The 23,892-nt window shown below is 48.9% G+C and overlaps 2 protein-coding genes across 4 annotated transcripts in view; one reads left to right on the top strand and one right to left on the bottom strand.

Moving 5' to 3' along the window:
- The first annotated feature begins 80 nt into the window (after positions 1–80).
- DNAAF6 (dynein axonemal assembly factor 6) overlaps positions 81–23,892 on the top strand; it is a 32,184-nt gene continuing 8,372 nt past the window's right edge. The window contains exons 1-2 of one of the 2 annotated variants that reach the window (XM_074882556.1): positions 81–104; positions 20,512–20,620. In XM_074882556.1, coding sequence (XP_074738657.1) covers positions 20,531–20,620 — 90 coding nt within the window. In that variant the 5' untranslated portion in view covers positions 81–104; positions 20,512–20,530. Of the gene's footprint in view, positions 105–19,822; positions 19,874–20,511; positions 20,621–23,892 lie in introns of those variants that run through there. The other variant, XM_074882555.1, reaches the window with a different exon arrangement.
- Positions 788–19,617, bottom strand: LOC141949270 (nuclear pore glycoprotein p62-like). 2 transcript variants are annotated; one of them, XM_074882662.1, is made up of 12 exons: positions 19,250–19,617; positions 18,347–18,735; positions 17,692–17,802; positions 17,114–17,242; positions 16,423–16,518; positions 15,302–15,407; positions 15,010–15,154; positions 14,732–14,781; positions 14,475–14,609; positions 13,705–13,816; positions 12,765–12,831; positions 788–1,862 (listed from the first exon to the last, which is right to left on the bottom strand). In XM_074882662.1, exons 1-12 carry the CDS (start codon positions 19,528–19,530, stop codon positions 1,804–1,806), a joined length of 1,680 nt encoding a protein of 559 aa, XP_074738763.1. In that variant the 5' UTR covers positions 19,531–19,617; the 3' UTR covers positions 788–1,803. The 2 variants fall into 2 exon arrangements, with proteins under 2 accessions (XP_074738763.1, XP_074738762.1); XM_074882661.1 differs by lacking the exon at positions 788–1,862 and adding an exon at positions 10,034–10,254 and having other exon boundaries at positions 19,250–19,615.

Consider the following 23,892-nt stretch of genomic DNA (forward strand, 5'->3'; position numbering starts at 1 on the left):
ACCTGTTCGGATTGGCTGGCGCGGTTCGGCCGGGGGGGAGGGGCGGTGGCGCCGTCGCTGTGGTGGTGGGGGACGCGGCCGGTGGCGGCGGGCGGCGAGCAGCGGTAAGCCCTGCAGCGGCACCGCGGCCTCTGGGCGGTGAAGTGGCTCAGCCGGTGCCCATCATGTTTGAGAAGGCGTGGCAGTCTGGTGAAGCTCCTGGTGACTGGAAAAGTGGAAACATAACCCCCATTTTTAAAAAGAGAAAAAAGGAGGACCCGGGGAAGTACAGGCCAGTCAGCCTCACCACTGTGCCCAGCAAGATCATGCCAGGAGCAGATCCTTCTGGAAAATATGCTGGGGCACATGGAAAATAAGGTGATTGGTGACAGCCAACATGGCTTCAGTAAGGGAAAATCATGCCTGATGAATTTGGTGGCCTTCTACAATGGGGTTACAGCACTGGTGGATAAGGAGAGAGCAGCTGATGTCATCTACCTGGACTTGTGCAAAGCATTTGACACTGTCCCACACGACATCCTTGTCTCTAAACTGGAGAGACGTGGATTTGAAAGATGGATCACTCGGTGGATAAGGAATTGGCTGGATGGTCTCACTCAAAGTGCTGGGATCAACAGCTCCATGTCCCAGTGGAGAGCAGTGACGAGTGGTGTCCTCAGGGGTCGGTGTTACCGGCGCTGTTTAACATCTCTGTTGGGGACATGGACAGTGGGATCGAGGCACCCTCAGCAAGTTCACCGAAATGCCATGGGAACTAATGCTCAAAAAGCACATCTGACTGTGTAAGTCTTTGTAATAGTTCATCAAATTTAATTAAGAAAAATGGCCCGAAAAGAAAACAGATGGCTAGAGTGGTACATCCAGAGCTATTAGACAGACTTTTCATTGCCTTTGGAATTATTATATATGCATACAAAGATTTGCGATGTGAAAAACACTTTTCATACTGTTACAGATTCACACATGCTGGCCATCATAACAGGGTCTGACCCTCAGATTTCACTGATTTTGCAAAATATGAGTGAAGTTTTCCAATTGCTTTTTTATTAGTTCCAGGTTACAGCTTGAGCTGAGTGCCTCTAGAGAGGGATCCCTACCCCAGTTCACACCTCTCAATTATACCCATATCACCCATCACCTGATCCCCCAGTACAATCACTTAATTCCAGCCAGTGGTCTCTTGATTTCTTATTGGTTTTCAATGTCTCTAGGCTGGCCAGAAGTACTCTGAAGTTAATTCATTCCCTGGGAATTGTCTCCTTGGTCCTTCTTCATTCTGCTTGCATTTGCCAGATTCAGTTAGTTCTGTGTTAGCAGCATTAGTTTTATCAAAAAGTTTACTCCTGGTCAGCTTGTGTGCCCTAAGACTTCAACTACTTTAGCTACTAGTGCTGAGCTACTAATGCTAAACGAGACTATTCAGAGAGAATACAGTTAATCATGTTTCTTCCAGAACAGTCCTCTCTCTGTTTTTTTGGGGCATCCCTGCCCATCTATAGTTGGTCTTGCATGAGGGATACCCTTGTATAGATTTCAAAAACATATTCTGTAAGTAATTCCGAATACAAGTAAAAACACAGCAGGCTATCAGAAGCATAATAACCACAGAAAGTCTATTACCAGACTCTTTAGTAATGAATGAAAGAAACTAATAAACCATGAGGATAATTCCCATCCAGAGAACAGGTTTTGTAACCAGCCACTTTCAGGGGGGTTCTATGCACTTTGGGCTCCTTTGTGGGGGTGTGTTTCTGCCTCAGTCACCTTTCGATATATCTCATGGGAACTGTCATTTATATAGATTTACGCTCTCCAATGGTCCACTTGGCCAAGCAGCAGGTGACTCCTTGGTCCATGTGGCTCTAGAAAAAAAAGAAACTACATGGTTCTGGGATTACTTCAGCCTTTTTAAGTTCAAATGCTCCCAGTTCCAACCTCCAAGGTAGGACAGACGAAGTACCGCAGGGTCGGCGGTGACCATCTCACTGATGTTCATTTGGCAGTCAGTTAACATGAGAGTGGCGAATCCAGTTATCCTTTTCTGCAAACTTTACAGCAAAATAAGAAGTTAATAACACACTATACAGACCCTCCCGTGTAGGGTCCAACTTTGTTTTGTGAGAGCCGACTCCCATCATTCCTGCATCTCCAGACCGGGTATCACGTACTTGCATTCCTGCTGGTACTGGTTGAAACCACTGGGCCTGTGCCCCATTTTCTCGTAGATGTTTTTGTACCCCCACTACAAACCTGGCCACTTGTGCGTCTCCATCTAAGAGGCTGGTCCTAGTGGGAACAAAGGGCCCAGGCACAGCCAAGTACCTGCCAAGCACTATTCCTGCTGGTGACAACCCCAGAGGTTGGCGAGGGGGATTTCTAATATCCCATAGCACTATTCTTAAAAACTCAGGCCATCTCAAACCTGCCTGACCACGAGTTTGAGAATTGTGGTTTCGAGAGTTCTATTCATTTCTCCACCTGTCCTGACAACTGTGGATCATGTGCAACATCTCGTTGCCGCCGTATTCCTAGAGGTTTGTAGATACTGTTTGTTATTCCTGCTGAAAAATGAGAACCCCTATCAGATTCGATGGCTTCAGGAACTCCCCATCTGGGAATGATTTCCCACAAAAGTGCCCTGGCCACTCCCGCAGTAGCAGCTTTCCTGGCAGGAAAAGCTTCTCCCCATCCTGAGCCTTGGTCTGTGATTCCGGCAGGTGCTTAACTCCGCTCGCAGGAGGCAGGGCAGCATCATCCACTGGCAGTCTGTGGAACGGGAAGGGTGCCCGTGCTCGTCCTCCAGCCTCCCCTTGGGTTTGGCGTCGGAACACTTCCAATGTGTGGGACAAGAACTCACAATCCTTTTTACTGCCATATGTATTCTGGGGGCTGCCCACATTCTCTCAATCTGGTTAACAACTGCTGTCATCTCCCCTCCGCGTGTTCCATCATGAAACCACGCAGCCAAAGCCATTCAATATTTTCCCAGGAAAATGGGTCTTTCTCCAGTAGTCCAAATTCCAGTTTCATCTTTCCCAGCCCCACAACTTTCCCAGCAAGCCCGTTCTTCCTGATTCATCTCTGCATACATTTGGACTGGGTTATTGATATCTGGCCAGTCATCAGCAGAGGGACTTGTTATGGCGGTGCGCTCATGTATAGGCTGGCAGGCAGCAGCTTTAGCTGCTTTATCTGACAATTCATTATTTCTTTCAGTTATGCTGCAGCCTTTGGTATGAGCTGGCCAGCATACTACAGTGATTTCCCTTGGAAGCTTAATAGCTCCCAACGGCATTCGGATTTCAGTCCCATTAGAAATAGTTTTTTTCCACCAAGACAAGAAACCCTCGTTCTTTCCATAGCATATCTGTTGCATGACACTCTCCAAAGGCATATTTGGAGTCAGTATAAACAGTGACCTGCTGATTACATCCCACCCAGGCTGCTCTTGCTAATGCAGTTAATTCAGCCCCTTGGGCACTCGCCGAGGGTTGTAGAGGTTCTTCTTCAAGTACCTCTAAGTTTCTCACCACTGCATAGCCTGTGTGTCATTTTCCATTCACACAGTATGACAATCCATTGGTGAAAACGGTTAGGTCCAAGTTCTCTAGAGGCTGATCTTGCAGATCTTCCGTAGTGGCTGGAGTGGAACGCTACATTAGCACAATCATGACGCAGCTCACCACTGGAGGGAACAGGCAGTAAAGTTGCTGGATTCAAAACTTTTTAAAGTAACATATAGTTGTACACTTGTTCTCAAAACCATCACCTGTGAGGTATAGAACATACTCTCTTTGTATTGTGGGCACAACAGAAGCTTTCCTCATGCTATTTTGTGACAAATCCCCTCCATGCTGGGTAAAATGCAGTGCTTCTCTAGCCTCAAGCAATTACGACCTGTGTTGCACAGATGAAAAGAGAGTATAAATCTTTGTAACGGTTCAGCAAATTGAATCAAGGAAAATGGCCCAAAAGGAAAACAGATGGCTAGAGAGGTGCATCCAGAGCTATTCTGCAGATTTCTCATTGACTTAGGAATTATTACATACACATAGGAACACTGGAGATGTTATCTTTATTAAAAATCATTAATTAACAACGATGTGCTCTTTGTGGGGACATGCTTGTGTAGCGTGTTGTTTAAGAATCGGTTCTACTTCATGCAGCACACACACGGTTGTTGGGTGACCCAGGACTAACGGTCTGCTTCTTTCCACCACAGCCGCTGTTGCTGTCAGCGCTCGAACACAGAAATTATTCCCCACCGCTGCAAGATCCGGCTGAGCTGAGTGAGAAGCCACAGGGCGGCGCTGCGGACCTAGTTTTTGAGTAAGGACCTGCTGCCTACTCCTTTGTTCTCAGGCACAAACAGTTCAAAGGATTTGGGCTAATCTCACAATCCTAATGCTGGAGCAGAAGCTAAAGCTCCTTTCATAGCTTGGAAAGCCTTTTCTCTCTCTGGACCCCACCGTACAGGCTCCACTTCCTCTGCCTTGGTAGCTTCTCTCCATGGTTTAACTTGGCTCCCCTAGCCCCGGTATCCACGGTCTGCAGTATCCTACTGCACCTAAAAATCCTCACAATTGGTTACCGGTCGAGGTATTTCTACAATAGCCTGGACCCGTTCTGGGTCTATTACTCTTTGTCCTTCATTTAATATAAATCCTAAATATTTTGCTTCCTGCTGACACAGCTGAAGCTTAGCAAGAGATGCACGGTGACGTTTTCCTGCTAAAGTACATAGACAAATAGTATCTTTCAAGCAATCTTCGTATGTCTTGCTGGCAACTAACAAATGATCTACATATTGTACAAGTATAGAACCTCTAGGTAATCTAATGTCTTTCAAGCCATCTTTAAGCAAAAGAGAATATCATAGGAGACCCGGTGAACCCGTGGGGCAAGCGGGTCCATGTTAGTTGTTGGCCTTTCCACATAAATGCAAACAGATGCTGGCTGTTTTCTGCTATAGGAATACTATTTTTCCCACAGTTTCACTCTTATGATTAGGTTTAGTACTCCAACACCTATATATAGTCCGAGATTTGTCCCTACTCTGTCTCCTCCTGTCACTGGTGTTGGGTGACATTCATCCCATTCCTTCCAAATGGGCCATTCCTGGTTCCAGTGGCCCTGTTCCCTGCAATAAGTGCAACAGCCATTAGCTCCCAGAGAGGAATCCCAGCCACTTCGATTCGGTCTGTCTCCTCTAGCTCTACTCCCGCCTCTCCCTCTACTTACTCCAATCCCTTCCCTGGCACAGCTGAAAACACACCTCCCCTTTCCTCTGACGTCTCTTTAACCCTTTCCTCATCTCCTCATTGTATACAGACGTGGCCAAACGCACTACCTCGTCCATTGACTTCCCTGGCCAGTCGGGTACATGTTTAGAAAAATATTTTTTAATATCTGGAGCTGCTTGATCCACAAAAGTAAAGACCAGAAGAGGTTGATTAGCTTCTGTTTCTGGGTCTCTTCCTCCTTCAAACATTCTGACTTGTTTAAACAATCTAGAGAGAAAAGCTGAGGGGTGTTCCTCAGGCTTCTGTTAATACTCCTTATTTTAGACCACTTTGGAGTTTTTTGTCCTGCCAAACGTGTAGCCTCTTCTAAGCTTTGTCTGGCTACTTGTAAATGGCCGTAGTCTGCATCTACATTATGATTCCACCTGGCATGCGCAGTCAGGCAGGCTGTCCCGGCAGCTGCATCTCCCCGTTGTTCTGCCCAGCAACAGTTTGCATCAAGAATTGCGTGGGGTGAACAGGGCTTCAAGGAGCATCTGCACATCTCCCCGGGTAGGGTCATACAGCCATTCCCTTCATGACTTGTAACACTTTCTCTGGGTCCCCTCTAAGCCTGGGAGTCTGTTGACCCCAAGCAATCGAATCCTGGGGACCCTGGTATTGGCTGCCTGGGGCACCCCGCCTGGGCCAGGCACAGCTGTTCCCGGCACTGGCACCACATGAAAGGGGGCCTGGAAAGTAGGAGTGGATGAGAGCAGGGGGGATAGAGAGGCCAAAATAGAGAGTGGAGCACAGGCTGGAGCAGATACCACAAACAGTTTAGCAGATTATATACTCACAGTATTTCTAAAGGATTTTTTTTCACTTTTTCTAGGCTTTTCTCCTAATGCCCAATTATCCCATACATACCAATACTCCATGGGCTGATTTTGACTGGGATAGAGTTAATTTTTTCCATAGTAGCTTGTATGGGACTGTGTTTTGGATTTGTGTGGAAAATAGGGATGTTTTTGTTATTTCTGAGCAGTGCTTACACAGAGTCAAGGACTTCAGCTTCTCACACACCCCACCAGTGAGGATGCTGGGGGTGCAGCACAAGAGGTTGGGAGGAGACACAGCCGGGACATCTGACCCCAGCTGACCAAAGGGATATCCCAGACCATATGACATCATACTCAGCTATAAAAGCTGGGGGAAGGAGGCGGGGGGACATCTGGAATGATGGCATTTGTCTTCCCAAATAACTCTTACACGTGATGGAGACCTGCTTTCTGAGAGGTGGCTGAGCACCTGCCTGTTGATGGGAAGTGGTGAATGAATTCCTTATTTTGCTTTGCTTGCGTGCGCAGCTTTTGCTTTACCTGTTGAACTGTTTTCATCTCAACCCACGAGTTTTCTCACTTTTACTCTTCTGATTTTCTCCCACACCCCACTGTGAGGGAAGTAAGCAAGTGGCTGTGCGGGGCTTAGTTGCCAGCTGGGGTTAAACCATGACACTCCACTTGTCCAGGGAATCTGTCCTCCAAATGTGGACGCAGGAAGGTTAATTCCTGATTGTCAATGGTTCCCTGTGATGGCCACATTTCTGCCAGATTGCCCTCTTGTGTAAGAAGTGGCCAACCCTCTTGGCATAATGTTACTAATCCCTTTTCCTCATTCCTTTGGTACCATCGATTTTACACCAGTTTTCCAGTACTTCGGCTAAGGGTGTCTCCTTTTCTATGACGAAAGTATTTGTCATTCTAAAACTCTGAACCTTATGCTGCTCAGCCACGCAGTTCTCCCAGTTTTGCGTCTTATGCTGATCAAGCCATGCAATTCTCCTTTAGTGCACTATTTTACCAGAATTTAGAATTTTGAAGCAAGAATTTAAGACTCACCAGGTTCAGTGCCTCCCACCGCCAAAGATCCCAAGTGAACTCCCCTATTGGCACCAACTGTATGTTTGGAGACAAGAGCTTCTGCTGGTGGTTGCCTAGGGTCCCACCTGGGTTGCCAAATTGTTATGGATTTACACACGCTGGCCACTGTAACAGGGTCTGACCCTAGGATCCTGCTGATTATGCGAAGCCTGTGTGAAGGATTCTAATTATTGTTTTATTAGTTTTCAGGTAAGTGAAAGAGAGACCCCTACCCCAGTTCACACCTCTCAATTATACCCATATCACCCATCACCCAATCCCCAAGCCCCAACCCAAGGCCAATCACTTAATTTTGGTCAATAGTCTCCTGGACTCCAGAGCACAGCAGCCTCCAGTGGTGATGATAAACAAGAGTACAGAGCACAGCCTGGCCACGGGCTGAGGGGAATCATAGCTGAGCAGCAAAAAGCTCCATGGCAGTACTCTCATGGAAGTGTTAATGCTCACGTAGCGCAAACAGGGAAGATGGGCTTCTAAGTACTCGCCTGAAAGGATCCTCATGGAGTAAACTGTGTGGAACTGAGCCTATGCCTACGAGGAGGAAGAGCTACAAAGCATACCATGAAAGGCAGTCATACCATATTCCCCTCAAAAGTTTCACAACCCTGTTTAGACCACGCAGAGGGAGGAATAGAGGCTTTGTTCGGTGCTGCCCTCGACAGACCGAGACAGGTTTCAGTTACTCGCCTTCCTGCGGCCCGTTCTTTGCCTGGAACCCCCGGGCAATCACCTGCTTTACCTGACTCCAGGTGTTCTGGCATCATACAGAAAGCAGACTCTCAGACAACGAGAACACGTGTCTCCAGGGTTCCTAAATTTGTGTCAGCACCTTGGATTGTACTCAGGACAGGAAGGAAGACGAGCTTAGTCCTGGCAAAGTTAACGTAAAACTCCTCCTGGAGCTAATGCTGACACGTTATCGGGCAGCTTGGTTATGAGCCGTAGGAAAGGTCAGCAAGGACCAGGACGAGTGTAGCAGGAAAGGAACTGTGCCAATTAGAACACATATTTTTGCTTGGGATTCCAACAATGACCAGAGATTCTACTATAAAAGCCATCAAGTTGCTAGAAAATACATTTTTCCATGTAGGACAGGCATAAACCATGGTGTTCTGCCCACGAACTTCCATGCGTCTTCAGTCCCCTATCTGGGCTGTGCTCAATAATTAATGGGAAGAACTGGATTTCTACATGAGGAGGAGGTCCTTTTGTAAATGAGCAGAGTTCTCCCTTAAAAATCTCCTGTCAGGGGGCTTGGGGAAGATTAATAATTCATCCTTTGGCCCTTTTGAAGTGCTAGATATTTTATGCCTGACAGGAGGATTTCCTTGTCATAGAGGCTGGGTCAAGGGGATTTAAGGGAAAGGAAAGCATCCTCCCTCTGCCAATTCTCATTCACAAGATACTGAGGTGAAGGAGACTGTAATCATCAACTGGAATGCTTTTAATACAAAGATTTTTCTAAAGCCTAGAAAAATGTAAGTTTTCATCAAACCTAGAGGAACAGAGACATTCCAAAAGATTGCTCAATTTAGTAGGAGTAACATATGTTCTAAATACAAATTTAGTGCTTTATGTTCTTTGGGATGAGCAGGAAAGACCTCTCCAAAGCCTGCTGTGAAGATATAGTGGTGAGCTGAACCTGTATTTCCCACCTGTGCTTTGTGCTCTTTCCCTGCCCTTTTGAATCTTGCCACCTTCTTGACGGACAGAATGTAAACACCACGCTGCCTTTGGCCTACTGAAGATTCTCCTGTAGGATTTTTCCAGGCAGCTGCAAGCCTCAAAGTCAAAATGCAGTTACTCCTAGAAGTGACTGGGACACTAAAATGGCTCCGCTCCCCCGTGAACACCCGCAGCGAAGGGTCTGGAGCCTCCGCAGGGGTTTCCCACAGGTCCCACCAACAACAGGCTCCTCTGGAGCAGCTGTGAGACTCCCCTCCCTCTCCTCTAATGACCATGAAGTCCACACACAGGGGAAAGAAAAAGCTAACGAGCAACTCACAACTTTTAACTCACATTAAAGGCACTAAATCGGTCTAGTAAGAGGGCCCTTCCCTTTCTCCAGGGGACAATAAAGACAAAGCCGACGGGGTGCAGGCAGAGGTAGGTAAACTCACACTAAAGCCCACTACACATTATTTGTGCCCCTTCAGCATTTCCCAGAATAGAAGCATAAAGGGGCAAAGGAGAACCGAGTACGAGGGCAGTTTTCTCAATAGTGATCATTCACTTCCCTCTACGAGTAAAGATACATTGGAACGTGCATGATAATCACACTTACCAAAAACCAGTGATAGGACTCTGCCTCCTAAAAAGCCTTCGCAGCAGACTCGTTGACCAGGTTCTTTCCTGCACCCTTGCGACTCAACAAACTACACGACACCAAATCACCACACAAGCACCATTCTTCTACTGGCACATCGAATCATCTTTAATTGCGCAGAAATTGTGCTTACAGGTACCAGCACAAGCACTTTATTGCCAAAAGCACAGAGAACAAGGCCCGCTCTCAGAGGTGGAAGCATACCTAACTTAAACACAAACTCCAGCTGGCGACAGGAGGAACTTGAGTCTCTCAGACTGCTGCAGCTCCTTCTGAGGAGAGCTCTTCATTAAACCATCTCTGCACGGACCTGCAGAAAAGCTGAGCAAGTCCCGACCGAACATATTCAAGTTATGCTGAAGTACTGGAGAGCTCAGCCGTGGAGGCACACGCTGCCTGCATCCCTCAAGGGCAGCGTTTGTGCATCTCACCAGTCTGCATGCAGTTATAAACAACAGAGACACAGAGCACACGCTTTCTGCACAAACTTCATGCCCCTCTCAGACGGGACGAGGTGAATGCCAGCCAGACACTGCAAAGACTGCCTTTGGAACAAACAACAAATTTTATTGCAAGAAAGGAAACAAGCCCAAACCAGAACATGAGATCTAGGTCCCCAAAAACCTCTTTTCTGTTGAGACCACAGGTTAATCCTTTAAACTTAGAGCCATTCAATCAAACGTGATCCGAAAACTGCGCTCCTGCTCCTTGCGGCGGCTCTCGCAAACCTTTGTCACCTCTTCCACCTTCCTCTGCAACACGGCTGTGGGAGAAACAAGCCGTTAACAGTCACCCGAACACACAACCCTGCACAGTTCCGCCCGCAGAAGGAGACAGAAAAACATTCTGACAGTCACTCAGATGTGACAGTGCACAAAGGAGGAGGGCCACCCAACACAGAGCACTGCTAACCCTGCAAGGCAAAGACGACCGTCTAAGAAGTATTCTGAGGCATTCCAGGACCGGCAGGCGGAATCGGAGGGGTCCTGGGACACGCTGTGGACGCTGCTTGCCAGGCCCGTTTGCTGTAGTTCCAGGGCGCTGCATCCGAGAGTAGAGCAAACCCTCCCCGAACAGGAACTGCAAGCTGGTCTGCAATTGCTCTGCAAACCAGCTTCCCCTACCCACCCCTGCTCAACTCGCTCTGAATTATGCAAATCACAGGTGAAGCACACAAGAGGACAGAAATACATACACCTTTTCTTGCAGGATATCACAGAGCCATAACAAGCTTTTAACGGTAAATACAGAAAGGGCGGTGCAATCGCACAGAAGAGCTGCAGAGCACTTGCAGCCACAGCACAGATCGTCTGTTATTTGCAGATCACGGAACTGGAAATACGTAAGGAAATACTGATCGTCAACTTTAAACGCATCAGGCATCGCAACACACAAACAATCTGGGCACAGGCTAAAGCAGTTTCTGAGTTCATTCCATGAAAGCTTATCAGAAGCTATGCAACAGGGCTACGGATTAGGTCGGCCCGTGGCTTGGAGAGAGATATTCCAGGTTCGGTTCCATTTCGTGCATCGTGCCAATCCCAGCATCTCCCAGTAACGAATTAAGCAACGCGTTTCAGTTTGCCACTTTTCAAAACTTCACCATGCAAAAACGATTATGGCACAAAATGGCAGTCTGCTTCCCTGCCTCCCAGATCTCTCCTGCTCAGCCTGGAATTCAGGTGTAACTAGGACAGAGGAGACTGGCTGCTTCTCTCAGGAAGAGGCAGAAGGTCAGAACAAGGCTTTGTCCAAACACTCCTTTCACTCGTGGAAGCAGCACCACCCCACGTCCACGTTCATCAAGGCCATTTAATTGTAGCAGTAGGGTTAACAGCAATTCAAATGAAGTGCCACACTTGCACAGGACTGTTTAACAAGTCAGACGAGTTAATAGCCACCGTGTCTGAGTGTGCCGAGAAAAGATCACCGGCTGTTGTGAAACCGTCCTGGATGTGTCCCCCACGGAGCCAAACTGGTAACGTTACCTAAGCACAGATGTCCTAGTTCTGGTTTGTGGGTTGGGTGGGGGTTTTTTCAGTACAAAAAGACTGTTAAGGAACGTGTCCTTCCCAGGCCTACTCGATTCACAAATGGCAAGGGCTACGCAAAGGCTTACTTCAAACTTGCATCCTTTTCCACCATACCACTTAAGTGCACACAGTAACAGGAATTCTTCTCCTTGCTAAGAACCCCACAGAAACACACATTAACCTTTTGAGAACCTGCAATTACTTGGGCTTATTGCGTCTTTCTTGTTTGAAGGTGAACTGAAGATGAACTGTTTCTTTAGATCGACACTTCCCAGCACAGAGAATGAATCGTTATTAACTGAGGAGACAATTTCTTGGGTTCTGAGTGACAGAGGGAAAAAATGGGTCTCCTTTCTAGGAAAATGTAAAGGAATCCAATTGCTGTTTTCACACACATTCTACAAAGTCACAATTCTGATGCCACAGCAGGTGCACCAGATTTCCCAATGAAGGCATGTTTGGAATGCAGAAGTTAACATATATGTTCTGGAAGAAAAAGCCAAATTACATCCTGACCTAAGCCAGTAAGCAGTGCCTTCTTATGTTGTGCCCCCATGTGGCTGCTAACATCAGTTAAAACCAAAACCATGTAGAATGCTGGAATCCCTCACAAGGATGCACTCCCCGGCAGAAAAGATCCTTTATCCTGTTTGGTTTTAGTATGGCACCACGGTACACTAGTTAAGGCTGAATCCACAAAACAACAGTAACTACACTATTCAAGTTTCCACCATTGAGTGCATCTTCTGCTCTGCACAACACCTCTAGTTATGGCTGATCTGACATTTCCAAACTATTACTCCAGGGTTACCGCGCCTGCAGACAAATGCAAGCTGCTCAGTCTTACCTGGATTTGGCGTCCAGTTGCAGGGAGGAGCAGCATAACAACATTAAACACACACACGCACTTCACCAATTTTCCTATTCCAAAGGAAAGCCCCTCAACATTTGAGAAGTGGAAATATTTAACCTTAGCTTGACATAAGGTTTTCCCTTTACGCTGATGCATGCCAAGCAGTGCTTTTCTGTAAAACATCAGCAGTTGCCAGGAATTACTTCTCAGCAGGGGCCTTAATGCACATCAGGAGAATTCAAGCACAGAAGGGACAGTGTCACTGAGAGCAAGAAGGAGAAGACTCCTCAGGAATCTTCAGGAATTCATTTATGTTCAAGAAGCACATGCACACAAGCTACATGCTTTGTGTTTACATTCCCCCAACAGCTGCAAGACGACTCTCACCTGAGTTCTGGTCAATCCACTGCAACGAATCCATGTGCGCATTCAAAATTTTACAGATCTGCTGAAGCTGAGCAGAAAGAGAAGGTGCAAGTCATTTGCTGTGCTACGTCAAAACTAAGAGCAGTAAAAGACAGCCTGCCCGTCCCTGCCTTTGGAACACAATGCAATCAAATTTCTCGTACGCACAGCTCCACTAACCTAGCAGCCACTTTCCCAGGGAGTCTGTGCAGCAACTGTGCTGCTTTGCTTCTCTTTCCCATCAAGGAAACAGACTGGTTTAGAGTATATGCCTGTGGCTTCGGCTCATTCCAGTTCAGACCTAGGAACCACCACCACGGGAATCACCTGAGGTTTGACGGGGCAACAGTAAGACGGAATGGGAAAAAACTCAGTGTGCAATATGAAGGGAACTTTTTACGGGAAAAAAAGCTTCTCAGTAAAGCCTTAAGGAGTATCAAGATCAATTTAATACATATGAGAAAGAGCTGGTGATTCTGATCTTGTTTTCATGGGGATACAAAAGTAGTACAAGATACAAGAATCAGCAGCTATGGAGGGCATTCTGAACAAAATTGAGGTTTGCCATGAGAAAGACGCAGGCAGTGGAGCACACAGCCGGATCAAAGTTAAGAAATGTCTCAGAAACAAGTTGTAATCTAGGTAAAAATTAGACAACAAGCCAATAACCACAGTTCATGCCAGAATGAGATACTCTGAAAACTATTCACAGAACTGCAGAGTAAGGACCCAAGTCAGGCCGGCTTGTGCTGTGTTATAATGCAAGTTTTACCAGAAGAGAACCAACCCAAGGACAAAACAAAACACCCTTCCAAGGCTGAAACCACAGGCAGGGGGGTATCCATGAGTGGACAAAGAGTTACAACTGTTTAAATAGCCTTTGTCTCTTTACCAACATGCAAAAAATAAACCTTTGATTTACCGGGTCACTCGTGTCAGCTGGGCCTCCTGATGCATTCAGGTGCTCAATGATGTCCTTCAGATCTTGTGCCATACGCTTCAACTGGGCATCTATGTTTTCAGCCAGTTTATAGCTGCAACACACACAGAAACAAAGGTCAGAATGTTTAAAGTGAACATCGGAAGACCTGCTCCCAGTCACTCCCACTCTGGGTGATCAGAATCAGCTGCCACACTGTTCAGCCAAGGCCAGCAGATACATGGGAGCAGCAGCACGAGAGGATTCTGTCACACAGAATCTTCCTCTCTTGACAGATGCACGGAGACAGACAAGCAATAGTGTGGAGACCTTTCTGGAAGTTCTGTCACAACCAAAGAAAGATTCACTCTTCAAGATTCACATCTCTTGAACCCAAAAAACACTTCTTTTAATTACCCTGCTACCATCCAACACTTCAGGCTTACAAGGATGCCTGAGCCACACATAGCACATCCTCCTCTCATTGCTTCTATCACTAGATAATTACTCCTTTTTAGAGATTATGCCAAAATTAGTAACCTTTTCCCAGACAGCTGATTACACCAACAGCCAAAGAGCTTTCCAGGCTCATTCCAGGCAATTCCCGTTTCTAATGCGTAAAAACTACGTTGCCATGCATAAATCAGGATTACATATTTGAAAAAGGCCACTGACTGTACAATCTTGTCACGCATCCCAACTCTACTTCTTGCTGACTGACCATCACCACATTAGCCTGCTCATCACACGCTCAAAGCAGATTTCTGTCTTACGTCCTCTCCCGTTCTTCATCGGCGTGCTGCAAGTAGATAGTCCCGCTCTGCTCCTTCACAGACTCCTCCAGAGGGGTCAACAAGTCTTCAAGCTCCTTCTGCTGCGACAGAATGAAGTCTAGTTCCTGATCCAGTCTGGAAAGAGAAGATGGTAACTACCCCACTTAGAGGTTATCTACATTCTAGATCTGCCATACCACAATGCAAGAAGATGCAAAAAAGAAACATGATCATCTCAAGAGTTCATAGTTCCGTACCTCTTCTGATCAAGCTTCACTTTCTCTACTTCTCTGTGCAATGAAGTAATCTGGAAATAGAACACAACTGCATTATAAAAACACAGAAGTTTTTATCATACTGTAAACTCACAGAGCAGACTTCCAAGCTTCAATGCCTACAGACCAGAACAGACATCCAGTGAGTTTTTCAAAAGCCCCCAGATGTTAATCCACACTAGATGTTTGCTGCCTCTGTAACACCAAAGGCCTTTAAGCACCTAAGCAGGCAAAATCAGGTTACACTGGATGTCACTTACTTTCTCTCCATTCTCTATCAGCATCTGATCCCAGGCATTAACTTGTGTAGCTTGATGCAGAAAGTGTTTCTCTTGGTCTTCCAGTTCCAGACTCCACTTGTTTATCAAACTCTCCAGCTGGGCATAAGTCATGACTGGAGGCGTGCTGAGAGGAAGCACAAGACAGTACAGAACACAAGATCAATAACCAAAACACCAACCTGACAACACTCATTTCCCCTCCCTCCGCCAGACACCAGCACTAATACTGCCTCTTGCCCCAGTCAGGAAATAGCTGTAACACAACACTCACCTGGAGGTTGTGGTGGTGATGGCAGCTGTAGAAGTCCCAGCTCCAATGGCACCAGTTGTAGTTAATGGCTTAAGATTCAAAGCAAAGCCAGAAGCAGAAGTAGTGCCTGAACGAAGAGATGCAAGTCAAGCAACGGAAGAGGACACATCTGCTGCCGAGCAAATGAAGAACAGGTCCAATATACACTTCTAAGAGCAGTGCTCTATGAGCTCAAATAGGTCCCTTAAACAAAAAGCAAATCCCACGTCTGTCAGGAAGGGAACGAAGCACATCTTGACACAGGAGGAGTGGACTATACATGCCTGACCAGGAGCTCGAGCAAAATGAGGAACTGTCAGCCTGCACTTAACTGGGCATTATTCAAAGAAACACAGCATTAGCCCAAACTCCCTTCAATCTCCTCGGGTTTTAATATTAGACCTAATAACTATCAGCACACCCAGTTCCTCTCCTCCATCTTTGCAGAAGATGAAACGTCTGTTTTCACGGAGCTAAAAGCATCTGTCGGATGGTACTGCCAGCCCGTCAGACGGCACTGCCAGGCACTGGGCTCAAATTCTTCACAGTCCCTCCAGAAACAAGCTTTACAAAGACCCTGAGAGCCGAGCAGCATCCATGTCATTACACTAAAAACTGAACGGTAACTGCAACCAGAAAAGGATGTTCAGTCCTGAATCCCAACGCTGTGCAGCAGCAAATTCCACTGCAGGTCTTCACATGAGGGTTGTCACTTAGATATACAGCACCCATCTCTGATCTGGGTTTTTGGGAAGATAATGAAATCCAACCCTTTGAGACTTCCAGTATGGAAGAAACAGATTAAAGGGGCACAACTGGGACATAAAACATCTCTCCCTAACACTCCCTGCAAGTCTTTGGCCTCTCCCTCCCCCATCAGACATCCCTCCCTCACCTCTTGGAGCAATTCTGCACCCACACAGGCAGGCTGGAGGAGGAGCAGCTCATCTATTTACTCGACTTGCTCCAGACTAGAACATCAAAGCCCACGGGCGATCCTTCACCCAGAGGCCCTTTGCTGTGCACAGGCTCTCAGAAGTCATACGGAATGTGCGTTTGGGGAGATGCAAAAGAGGAGCAGTCAAAGAAAAGCTAATTCTTACTAGTGGCAGTGCTCGTTGCGGCAGCTGTCGTTCCAGGAATCTTTAAGCCAAACCCAAGCGTTCCAAGACTGGCTGTCCCAGTGGAAGGGGCACCAACTGTAAACAGAAGACAGCATTGAAGAGTCTGTGTAACCCATCAAATACTGTGCCCCTTTGAAAAGCCCTACCCCACCCTCCCTGCTCTCCCATCTTCACCTGGTCTTTATCTGTATCAGCCAGGATCACTGTTTAGGTGAAGGATCACTCAGACACAACACAATAAAAGGCAGGCTGAAGCTATAAAGGAGCCAGAATGCTCTGCGATTCTTCCAGGAAGCTTTACGGACCCAGGTGCCAAGCTACCGTCGCTTCTCTTTACCTATTCTGCATTATCTAACATTTCACTGCTAAAATAAGCAAAGGGTACTGGGCACTGGCAGGCAGGAAATGCAACCCCTGCATCAGTCTTCCTTGCTAAAGCAACACAACTGCACAGACTGCAGGAAACTCGCTGGTCACGTCTCAGTTGCCTGGAAACAGCCCCTTAGAATGCCCCTTAGCTCAAACACTGAGATTAAGGTCAGCTCTGGAACGAGAGTAGCAATGCAAGCATTGGGGAGCCACCAAAACTACAAGTTGCTAGGCTGCTATATATGGCATCTACACATTGCAGCTGATTAGTTAAAAGTAAAATCTGTGCGCTGGGACTTACGTGAGAGGCCCGTGCCTGTAGACGATGTCGGTGCTGAAGAACTCACTATAGATGAGAACAACGTCGGCCCCGTTGAGCCCAGAACGGAGGTCGTGGTGGTAGCGGCCGTTGTAGCAGCTGTGGATGTCACTACCAAGGGAAAAAGCGCCCGTCTTGTACAACCAGACCACACCAAGCTCTCGCCCGTTTCAGAAGAATCATGCTGAGAACGCGACACAAATTGGCCTACATCCATTTTCTAAGGATGTCAGAATTCTTAATTATTCTTCCTCTTATTCTACCTCAAATCTACCTCTTTTCCAAGGTATCCTTTGAACTTGTGGCACCCTCCCGCTACACTCCAGCAACAACCACACAACAGAATTTGGCACGTGGGACGCAATAAAAAACACAGGATACTAAGTTCAGTGGCTGTACGAACTGTCACAGAATCCTGACGCCATGGCAAATTCACAGTGACAAACACTTCTCGCCCATTTCCAGACTCCAGTTTAGAAAACTAATCCCAGAAGGAGAAGCAGATTCACAAAGTCACAAGCGGAGTCACAAAGTCCTCATTTGCTACAATCACCTCCTACCTCCAAGTTTGGTTCCAAAGGACAGAGCGGGTCCCTGGCTGGTACTAGTGGTCAGCGTTGCCATGGGTGCACTAGTGGCTGCTGTGGAAGTCAGGGACCCAAAGCTGAGACCTGAAACAAGTACAAGGAAAAGACAAAACTTTTACTACAGGGACACTGTAGCTTCCACTGACCCCAGCAACTGTCAGGTCAGAAGCAGTAAGAGTATAAGAAAACATGAATATTCAAAGTAACAAAAACTCTTGCGTTACACAGGAAATCGAGTCGGGCTAAGAAGCTCCTTAGGGAAAGAGACTTTCAAGAATGATTCTAGCACAGACGAAGATCCCCCTCGCCCCAGAGCTGATGACCTTCCCTCCGAGGCCTGCACTGGCATCAACAAGGAAATCAAAAGCTGCAAACGGAACTTGTGCCGGACTCTCTGCTTCTACACACACTGGCAAAACTATTTCAGCCTCCAAACCCAAAGGCTGATTAGCAATTGCTACTCGTCACTAGAGACCCTGGACAAGCACGTGACAGAAACCACCGATTCCAGCCACTCGCTTCATTTTGCACCAGCAGAAGCCGGCGGCTGCAGAACCTCCAGCCCAGCCCCACTCGCCCTCCGTGCCGCCAGCCCTCCTCACTGCCGCTGCCGAGCCCCGGCACTCACCGGCAGGCTGCCCCCCGAGGCTGAAGGGCGTTGCTGACTGGGTCGCAGCTCCTAAGGTGGCAGCCGTGGTGGCAGCAGCTGCCGGGGCCGTTCCGAAGCTCAACCCTGCGGGCACGGCTGACGGAGCTGCAGCGCTGACGCTGAAGCCGGCTGCTCCGGCCTGAGTTGTGGTAGCGCTGGAGAACGTAAAGCTTCCAGTTGTCCCAGACTGGGAGGTGGTGGCGGCGGTGGTGGTGGCGCCAGCAGATCCAAACACAAAGCCAGAAGGGGCTGCTGCTTGACTTGAGGGCGTGCTGGTTGGTACCGAGCTACCAAATCCAAAGCCCCCTGTGATTCCAGTAGCTGGAGTTGCAGTACTGCCTCCAAAGTTTATTTTTGGAGCATTTGCCCTAGAGAAGAAAAGAAGACAATCTGCTTGAGACATACACCCAGTCAAGCGCCGAGGCGACTTTCTTACAGACCGTGTGCCGACTGCAGACACACCTTTCAAAGAGATGTGCACTCGATCAGCTTCATCTTTCAATTCTGACACCACCTGTGACCTGCAATCCCCTGTGAAGTCTCTTTGTACCGACTCCCCCTCAATTACCTCCACCCACCCAGGCCCCAGAAGGCACTCAGAGTCACAGAATCACAGACCGGCGCGCCAACACCTTACTCTGAACACCCATGCGATAAAGCCGGCCCTGACAAAGATCGGGTCTCGCCGGACGCGCTCCCGAACGTGCTCGAGGGCCGTGGGCGTTCGAAGGCGCAACAGCAACCGGTTCCCCTCCCCCGAGAACGCCGCCAGAGGCTTCCAAAGCGGCAAGGACGCCGCCGCCCGCCCGCTGCCCAGCGGCCAGGGCCGCTCACAAGGCCCCCAGCCCCGCCCCGGCCCCGGCCACCCCCCGGGCCCCTCACCCCAGCGGGAACACGTTCGCTGCCGGCGCCGCGGGGGCCGGCGCCGGCGTCCCGAAGCTGAAGCTGGCGGGCGGCGCGGCAGCGCCCGGCCTGCTGAAGGAGAAGAGCCCGGCGGGCTGGCTGCTGGCGGGCGCCTGGGCCGCGCTCCCGAAGCTGAAGGCCCCCGAGGCGGCCGGCGTGGAGAAGGAGAAGCCGGTCGTGGCCGTCGTGGCGGCCGTCTTCGGCGTGCCCAAAGCGAAGCCGCCTCCCGCCGCGCCCGACCCGAAGTTGAACTGGTTCATGGCGGCCGCGGCCCGCGGGCAGACGGACGGCTACTGACAGCGGCCGCGGCTCCCACCGCCCGGCCCCCCAAGCCCCGCCGCGCCGCCGACAGCCCCGCCCGCCCCCAGGCGCCGCGCGCCGCGATGACGCACGGTACCGCCGCTCCGCTCCGCTTCGCGCCCGCCCCTGCCCCGCCCCCAGCCGCCGGCCGCCTCTTCCCGCCCTCCCTCGCTATTGGCTGGCGCCGCCGTCGCTCGTGGGCGACCTGTTCGGATTGGCTGGCGCGGCCCGGCGGGGAGGGGCGGTGGCGCCGTCGCTGTGGTGATGGGGGACGCGGCCGGTGGCGGCGGGCGGTGAGCGGCGGTAGGCCCTGCGGCGGCACCGCGGCCTCTGGGCGGGCCGGAGGGGCTGCTCGCCGCTGCTGCAGCCTCCGCCGCCTCGGGGCGACCCGCTGCGCTGGGCTGGGCCGCGCCTGGTGTGTCTGTGGGAGGGTGGGCTGCCCCGCCGTGCCCGTACCGCGGGGGCCGGAGGTGGGGCCGTGGTGCGGGCAGGTTTCCCTAACACTGTGTTTCCGTTCGTCTTCTGCTTAGGCCTGGAGCTGGGGCTGTCCTAAGCCTGCCTGGAGCAAGGCGGGTGGGCAGAGAACTTGTGTGAGGACCTCTGCCTGGCCCCTCAGTGCCAGGCCTGAGCCAAGGCGGCCTGCTGCCCTCGCCCTGGCTGCAGTAGCTGCAAGTCCATGTTGACATGGGGTCTACCAGAGCTCATAGTGACTGTAAGGATTGAGCTCTGATTGTAACTAATGTCTGTGCAGCGAGAGCCCATAATCTTGGCACAGAGAGGAAAGGTTGTTTATGTTCCCTTATATCTGTTTTGACATCATGCATGTCAGAGTTTTGCTAAACTTTATCCTCCCAGAACACACAACAGGAAAATTGTGCTTTATGGACAGTACAGAACATATTTTGTTCTTTCTTCATCTGCTGCTTGTTTCTTCTGTGTAGGTGAGCAGTGGGTATTGATATGGACAGTGTTTCCTCAGGCTCTTCTCTGCAGTGCCTTGCCAAACTGCTTCGTGATGGTCAAGATGATGATGATGATGATGAACATGTGGTGAGTCTTTCATAAGCAATGCTGCTTCTTTTACATGTTGTACCATAGCCTGACCTAACTGAGAAGCAAATTCCTCTTTTCCCAGAGTGAGTAAAAAGAATGAAAACCTTAGAAGGTTTTGAACTGACTGAAACAGCTAGAAGGTATTTTTAGGGTAACAAGGTTTTGAGGGAGAATATAAGGAAGATGCCCCAGGAAACAAGGAGAGATTGTGACCACAAAATGGGAGGGAGATTTAATTTTTTCACCCTGAAGGAAATGAGATCATGTAGTTGAAAGAGCTTTAGATACTTCAGACTTCCCCCTACTTTTCCCTGAAGTCTGCCAGAGATTAAGGCAATTACAGCTAAATACTTCGTATGAAGGGAAAAAAGTTGCTGCTCAACTTCTGAGTAAGGACTAAAATATCCAGAAGTGACTGAGTGTACTCATTCTGTGTGTCAAGTATTGAGGAACTGTAGAGGTAATTGACCATTGAAGTACAATAGACATGTTGGTGATTGTAGAATAGGGAAGGGTGAGTAATCATTCTAAGGTGAATGATCTGAATGATTAATGAGAGAAATATCTTTCCATTCTTCACATCAATTCTTCTATATAAAAAAAATAATCAAAAAATCAGTTCTTCTATTTCAAAATATTGATAAGTAATCCAGGAGGTTCCTGGAATGACAGAGGAGCCAACAAGGAGAGTTCCTATGCTGGACCTTGTTCTCACCAACCAGGAGGGGCTGGTGGGGAGTGTGAAGCTCAAGAGCAGCCTTGGCTGCAGTGACCATGAAATGACGGAGTTCAAGATCCTTAGGGCAGTGAGGAGGCTGCACAGCAGCCTCGCTACCCTGGACTTCAGGAGAGCAGACTGGCCCTTTCAGGGATCTGCTTGGCAGAGTAGCATGGGATAAAGCCCTGAAAAGAAGAGGAGCCCGAGAAAGCTGGTTAATATTCAAGGATCACCTCCTCCAAGCACAGGAGCGATTCATCCCATCAAAGAGGAAGTCAGGTAAGAACGCAAGGAGACCTGCATGGATGAACAAGGAACTCCTGGACAAAGTCAAACACCAAAAAAAAGCCTGCAGAGGGTGGAAGCAAGAACAGGCAGCCTGGGAGGAATACAGAGAAACTGTCCAAGCAGCCAGGGATCAGGCTAGGAAGGCCAAAGCTCTGATAGAATTAGAACTGCCAGGGATGTCAAGGGGAACCAAAAAAGCTTCCATAGGTACATCGGTGATAAAAGAAAGACCAGGGAAAATGTGGACCCTCTCTGGAAGGAAACAGGAGACCTGGTCACCCATGACATGGAGAAGGCTGAGCACTCAATGACTTTTTTGCCTCAGTCTTCACCAGCATGTGCTCCAGCCACATCGTCCAAATCACAGAAGGCAAAGAGAGAGACTGGAAGAATGAAGAACCACCCACTGTAGGAGAAGATCAAGTTCGAGACCATCTAAGGAACCTGAAGGTGCACAAGGCCTTGGGACCTGATGAGATGCACCCACAGGTCCTGAGGGAACTGGTGGATGAAGTGGCTCAGCCACTATCCATTTTATTTGAGAAATTGTGGCAGTTCAGTGACGTTTGTGGTGATTGGAAAAGGGGAAACATAACCCCCATTCTTAAAAAGAGAAAAAAGGAAGACCCAGGGAACTACAGGCCAGTCAGTCTCCCCTCTGTGCCTGGCAAGACCCTGGAGCAGATCCTTCTGGCAAATATGCTGAGGCACATGGAAAATAAGGTGATTGGTGACAGCCAACACGGCTTCACTAAAGGCAAATCATGCCTGATGAATTTGGTGGCCTTCTACAATGGGGTTACAGCACTGGTGGATAAGGGGAGAGCAGCTGATGTCATCTACCTGGACTTGTGCAAAGCATTTGACACTGTCCCACACGACATCCTTGTCTCTAAACTGGAGAGACGTGGATTTGAAAGATGGATCACTCAGTGGATAAGGAATTGGCTGGATGGTCTCACTCAAAGAGCTGGGATCAACAACTCCATGTCCCAGTGGAGAGCAGTGACGAGTGGTGTCCTCAGGGGTCGGTGTTACTGGCGCTGTTTAACATCTTTGTTGGGGACATGGACAGTGGGATTGAGGCACCCTCAGCAAGTTCAACAACGGCACCGAGCTGTGTGGTGCGGTGACACGCTGAGGGAAGGGATGTGCCATCCCGAGGGACCTGGACAGGCTGGAGAGGTGGGACGTGCAAACCTCATGGAGTTCAACAAGGCCAAGGGCAAGGTCCTGCACGTGGGTCAGGGCAATCCCAAGCACAGATACAGGCTGGGCGAGGAGTGGATTGAGAACAGCCCCAAGGAGAAGGACTTGGGGATATTAGTGGATGGAAAACTGACTGTGAGCCAGCAATGTGCGCTCACAGCCCAGAAAGCCAACTGTGTCCTGGGCTGCATCCAGAGCAGTGTGGGCAGCAGGTACAGGGAGTCATGAGACCCCCCCTGCAGTGCTGGGTGCAGCTCTGGGGGCACCAACATCAGAAGGACACGGACCTGCTCGAGCAGGGCCAGAGGAGGCCACAAAGATGCTCGGGGGGCTGGAGCACCTCCCCTGTGAGGACAGGCTGAGAGAGTTGGGGGTGTTCAGCTGGAGAAGAGAAGGCTCCGGGGAGACCTTAGAGTGGCCTCCCAGGACTTAAAGGGGGTACAGGAAAGATGGGGAGGGACTCTTGATCAGGGAGTGAATGATAGGATGAGGGTTAAAGGTTTTAAACTGAAAGAGGGGAGATTTAGATTAGATATAAGGAAGAAATTCTTTACTGTGAGAGTGGTGACACACTGGAAGAGGTTGCCCAGAGAAGTTGTGGCTGCCCCCTCCCTGGAAGGGTTCAAGGCCAAGTTGGCCATGGCAGGATGTTGGAACTAGATGACCTTTATGGATCCTTCCAACCCAAACCATTCTGTGGTTCTATGATCAATTCATCTCAGGAATAGATGAAAATCACAGCTTTTGGAAAATGTACATTTTTCCTGCAATATGCAACTGCTGCTTTTATTTAGGCATACGTGTGTGCTGGGGAGAAATATCCCAGGAGGGTCTCAGGTGGCAACAATCACAATGTAAAAGGCCTCTGTGAAGGCCCAAAACTTTGCCATGTCTCTTAGGATTTTGAACAAGTCATGCTATGACATGGATAACAAAAATGGCAAATGCCTCAGTTTTCATCCAAATCATTCAACAAAGAGCCAGCTGGCTGACCCAGCACTAGTTGTGCACAATGGCAATGGTAGTAATATTTGGGATAAAAGGGATGCACATC

Source organism: Strix uralensis, chromosome 13, assembly GCF_047716275.1.
Source record: "Strix uralensis isolate ZFMK-TIS-50842 chromosome 13, bStrUra1, whole genome shotgun sequence".
In the NCBI taxonomy this organism is placed as follows: Eukaryota; Metazoa; Chordata; class Aves; order Strigiformes; family Strigidae; genus Strix; species Strix uralensis.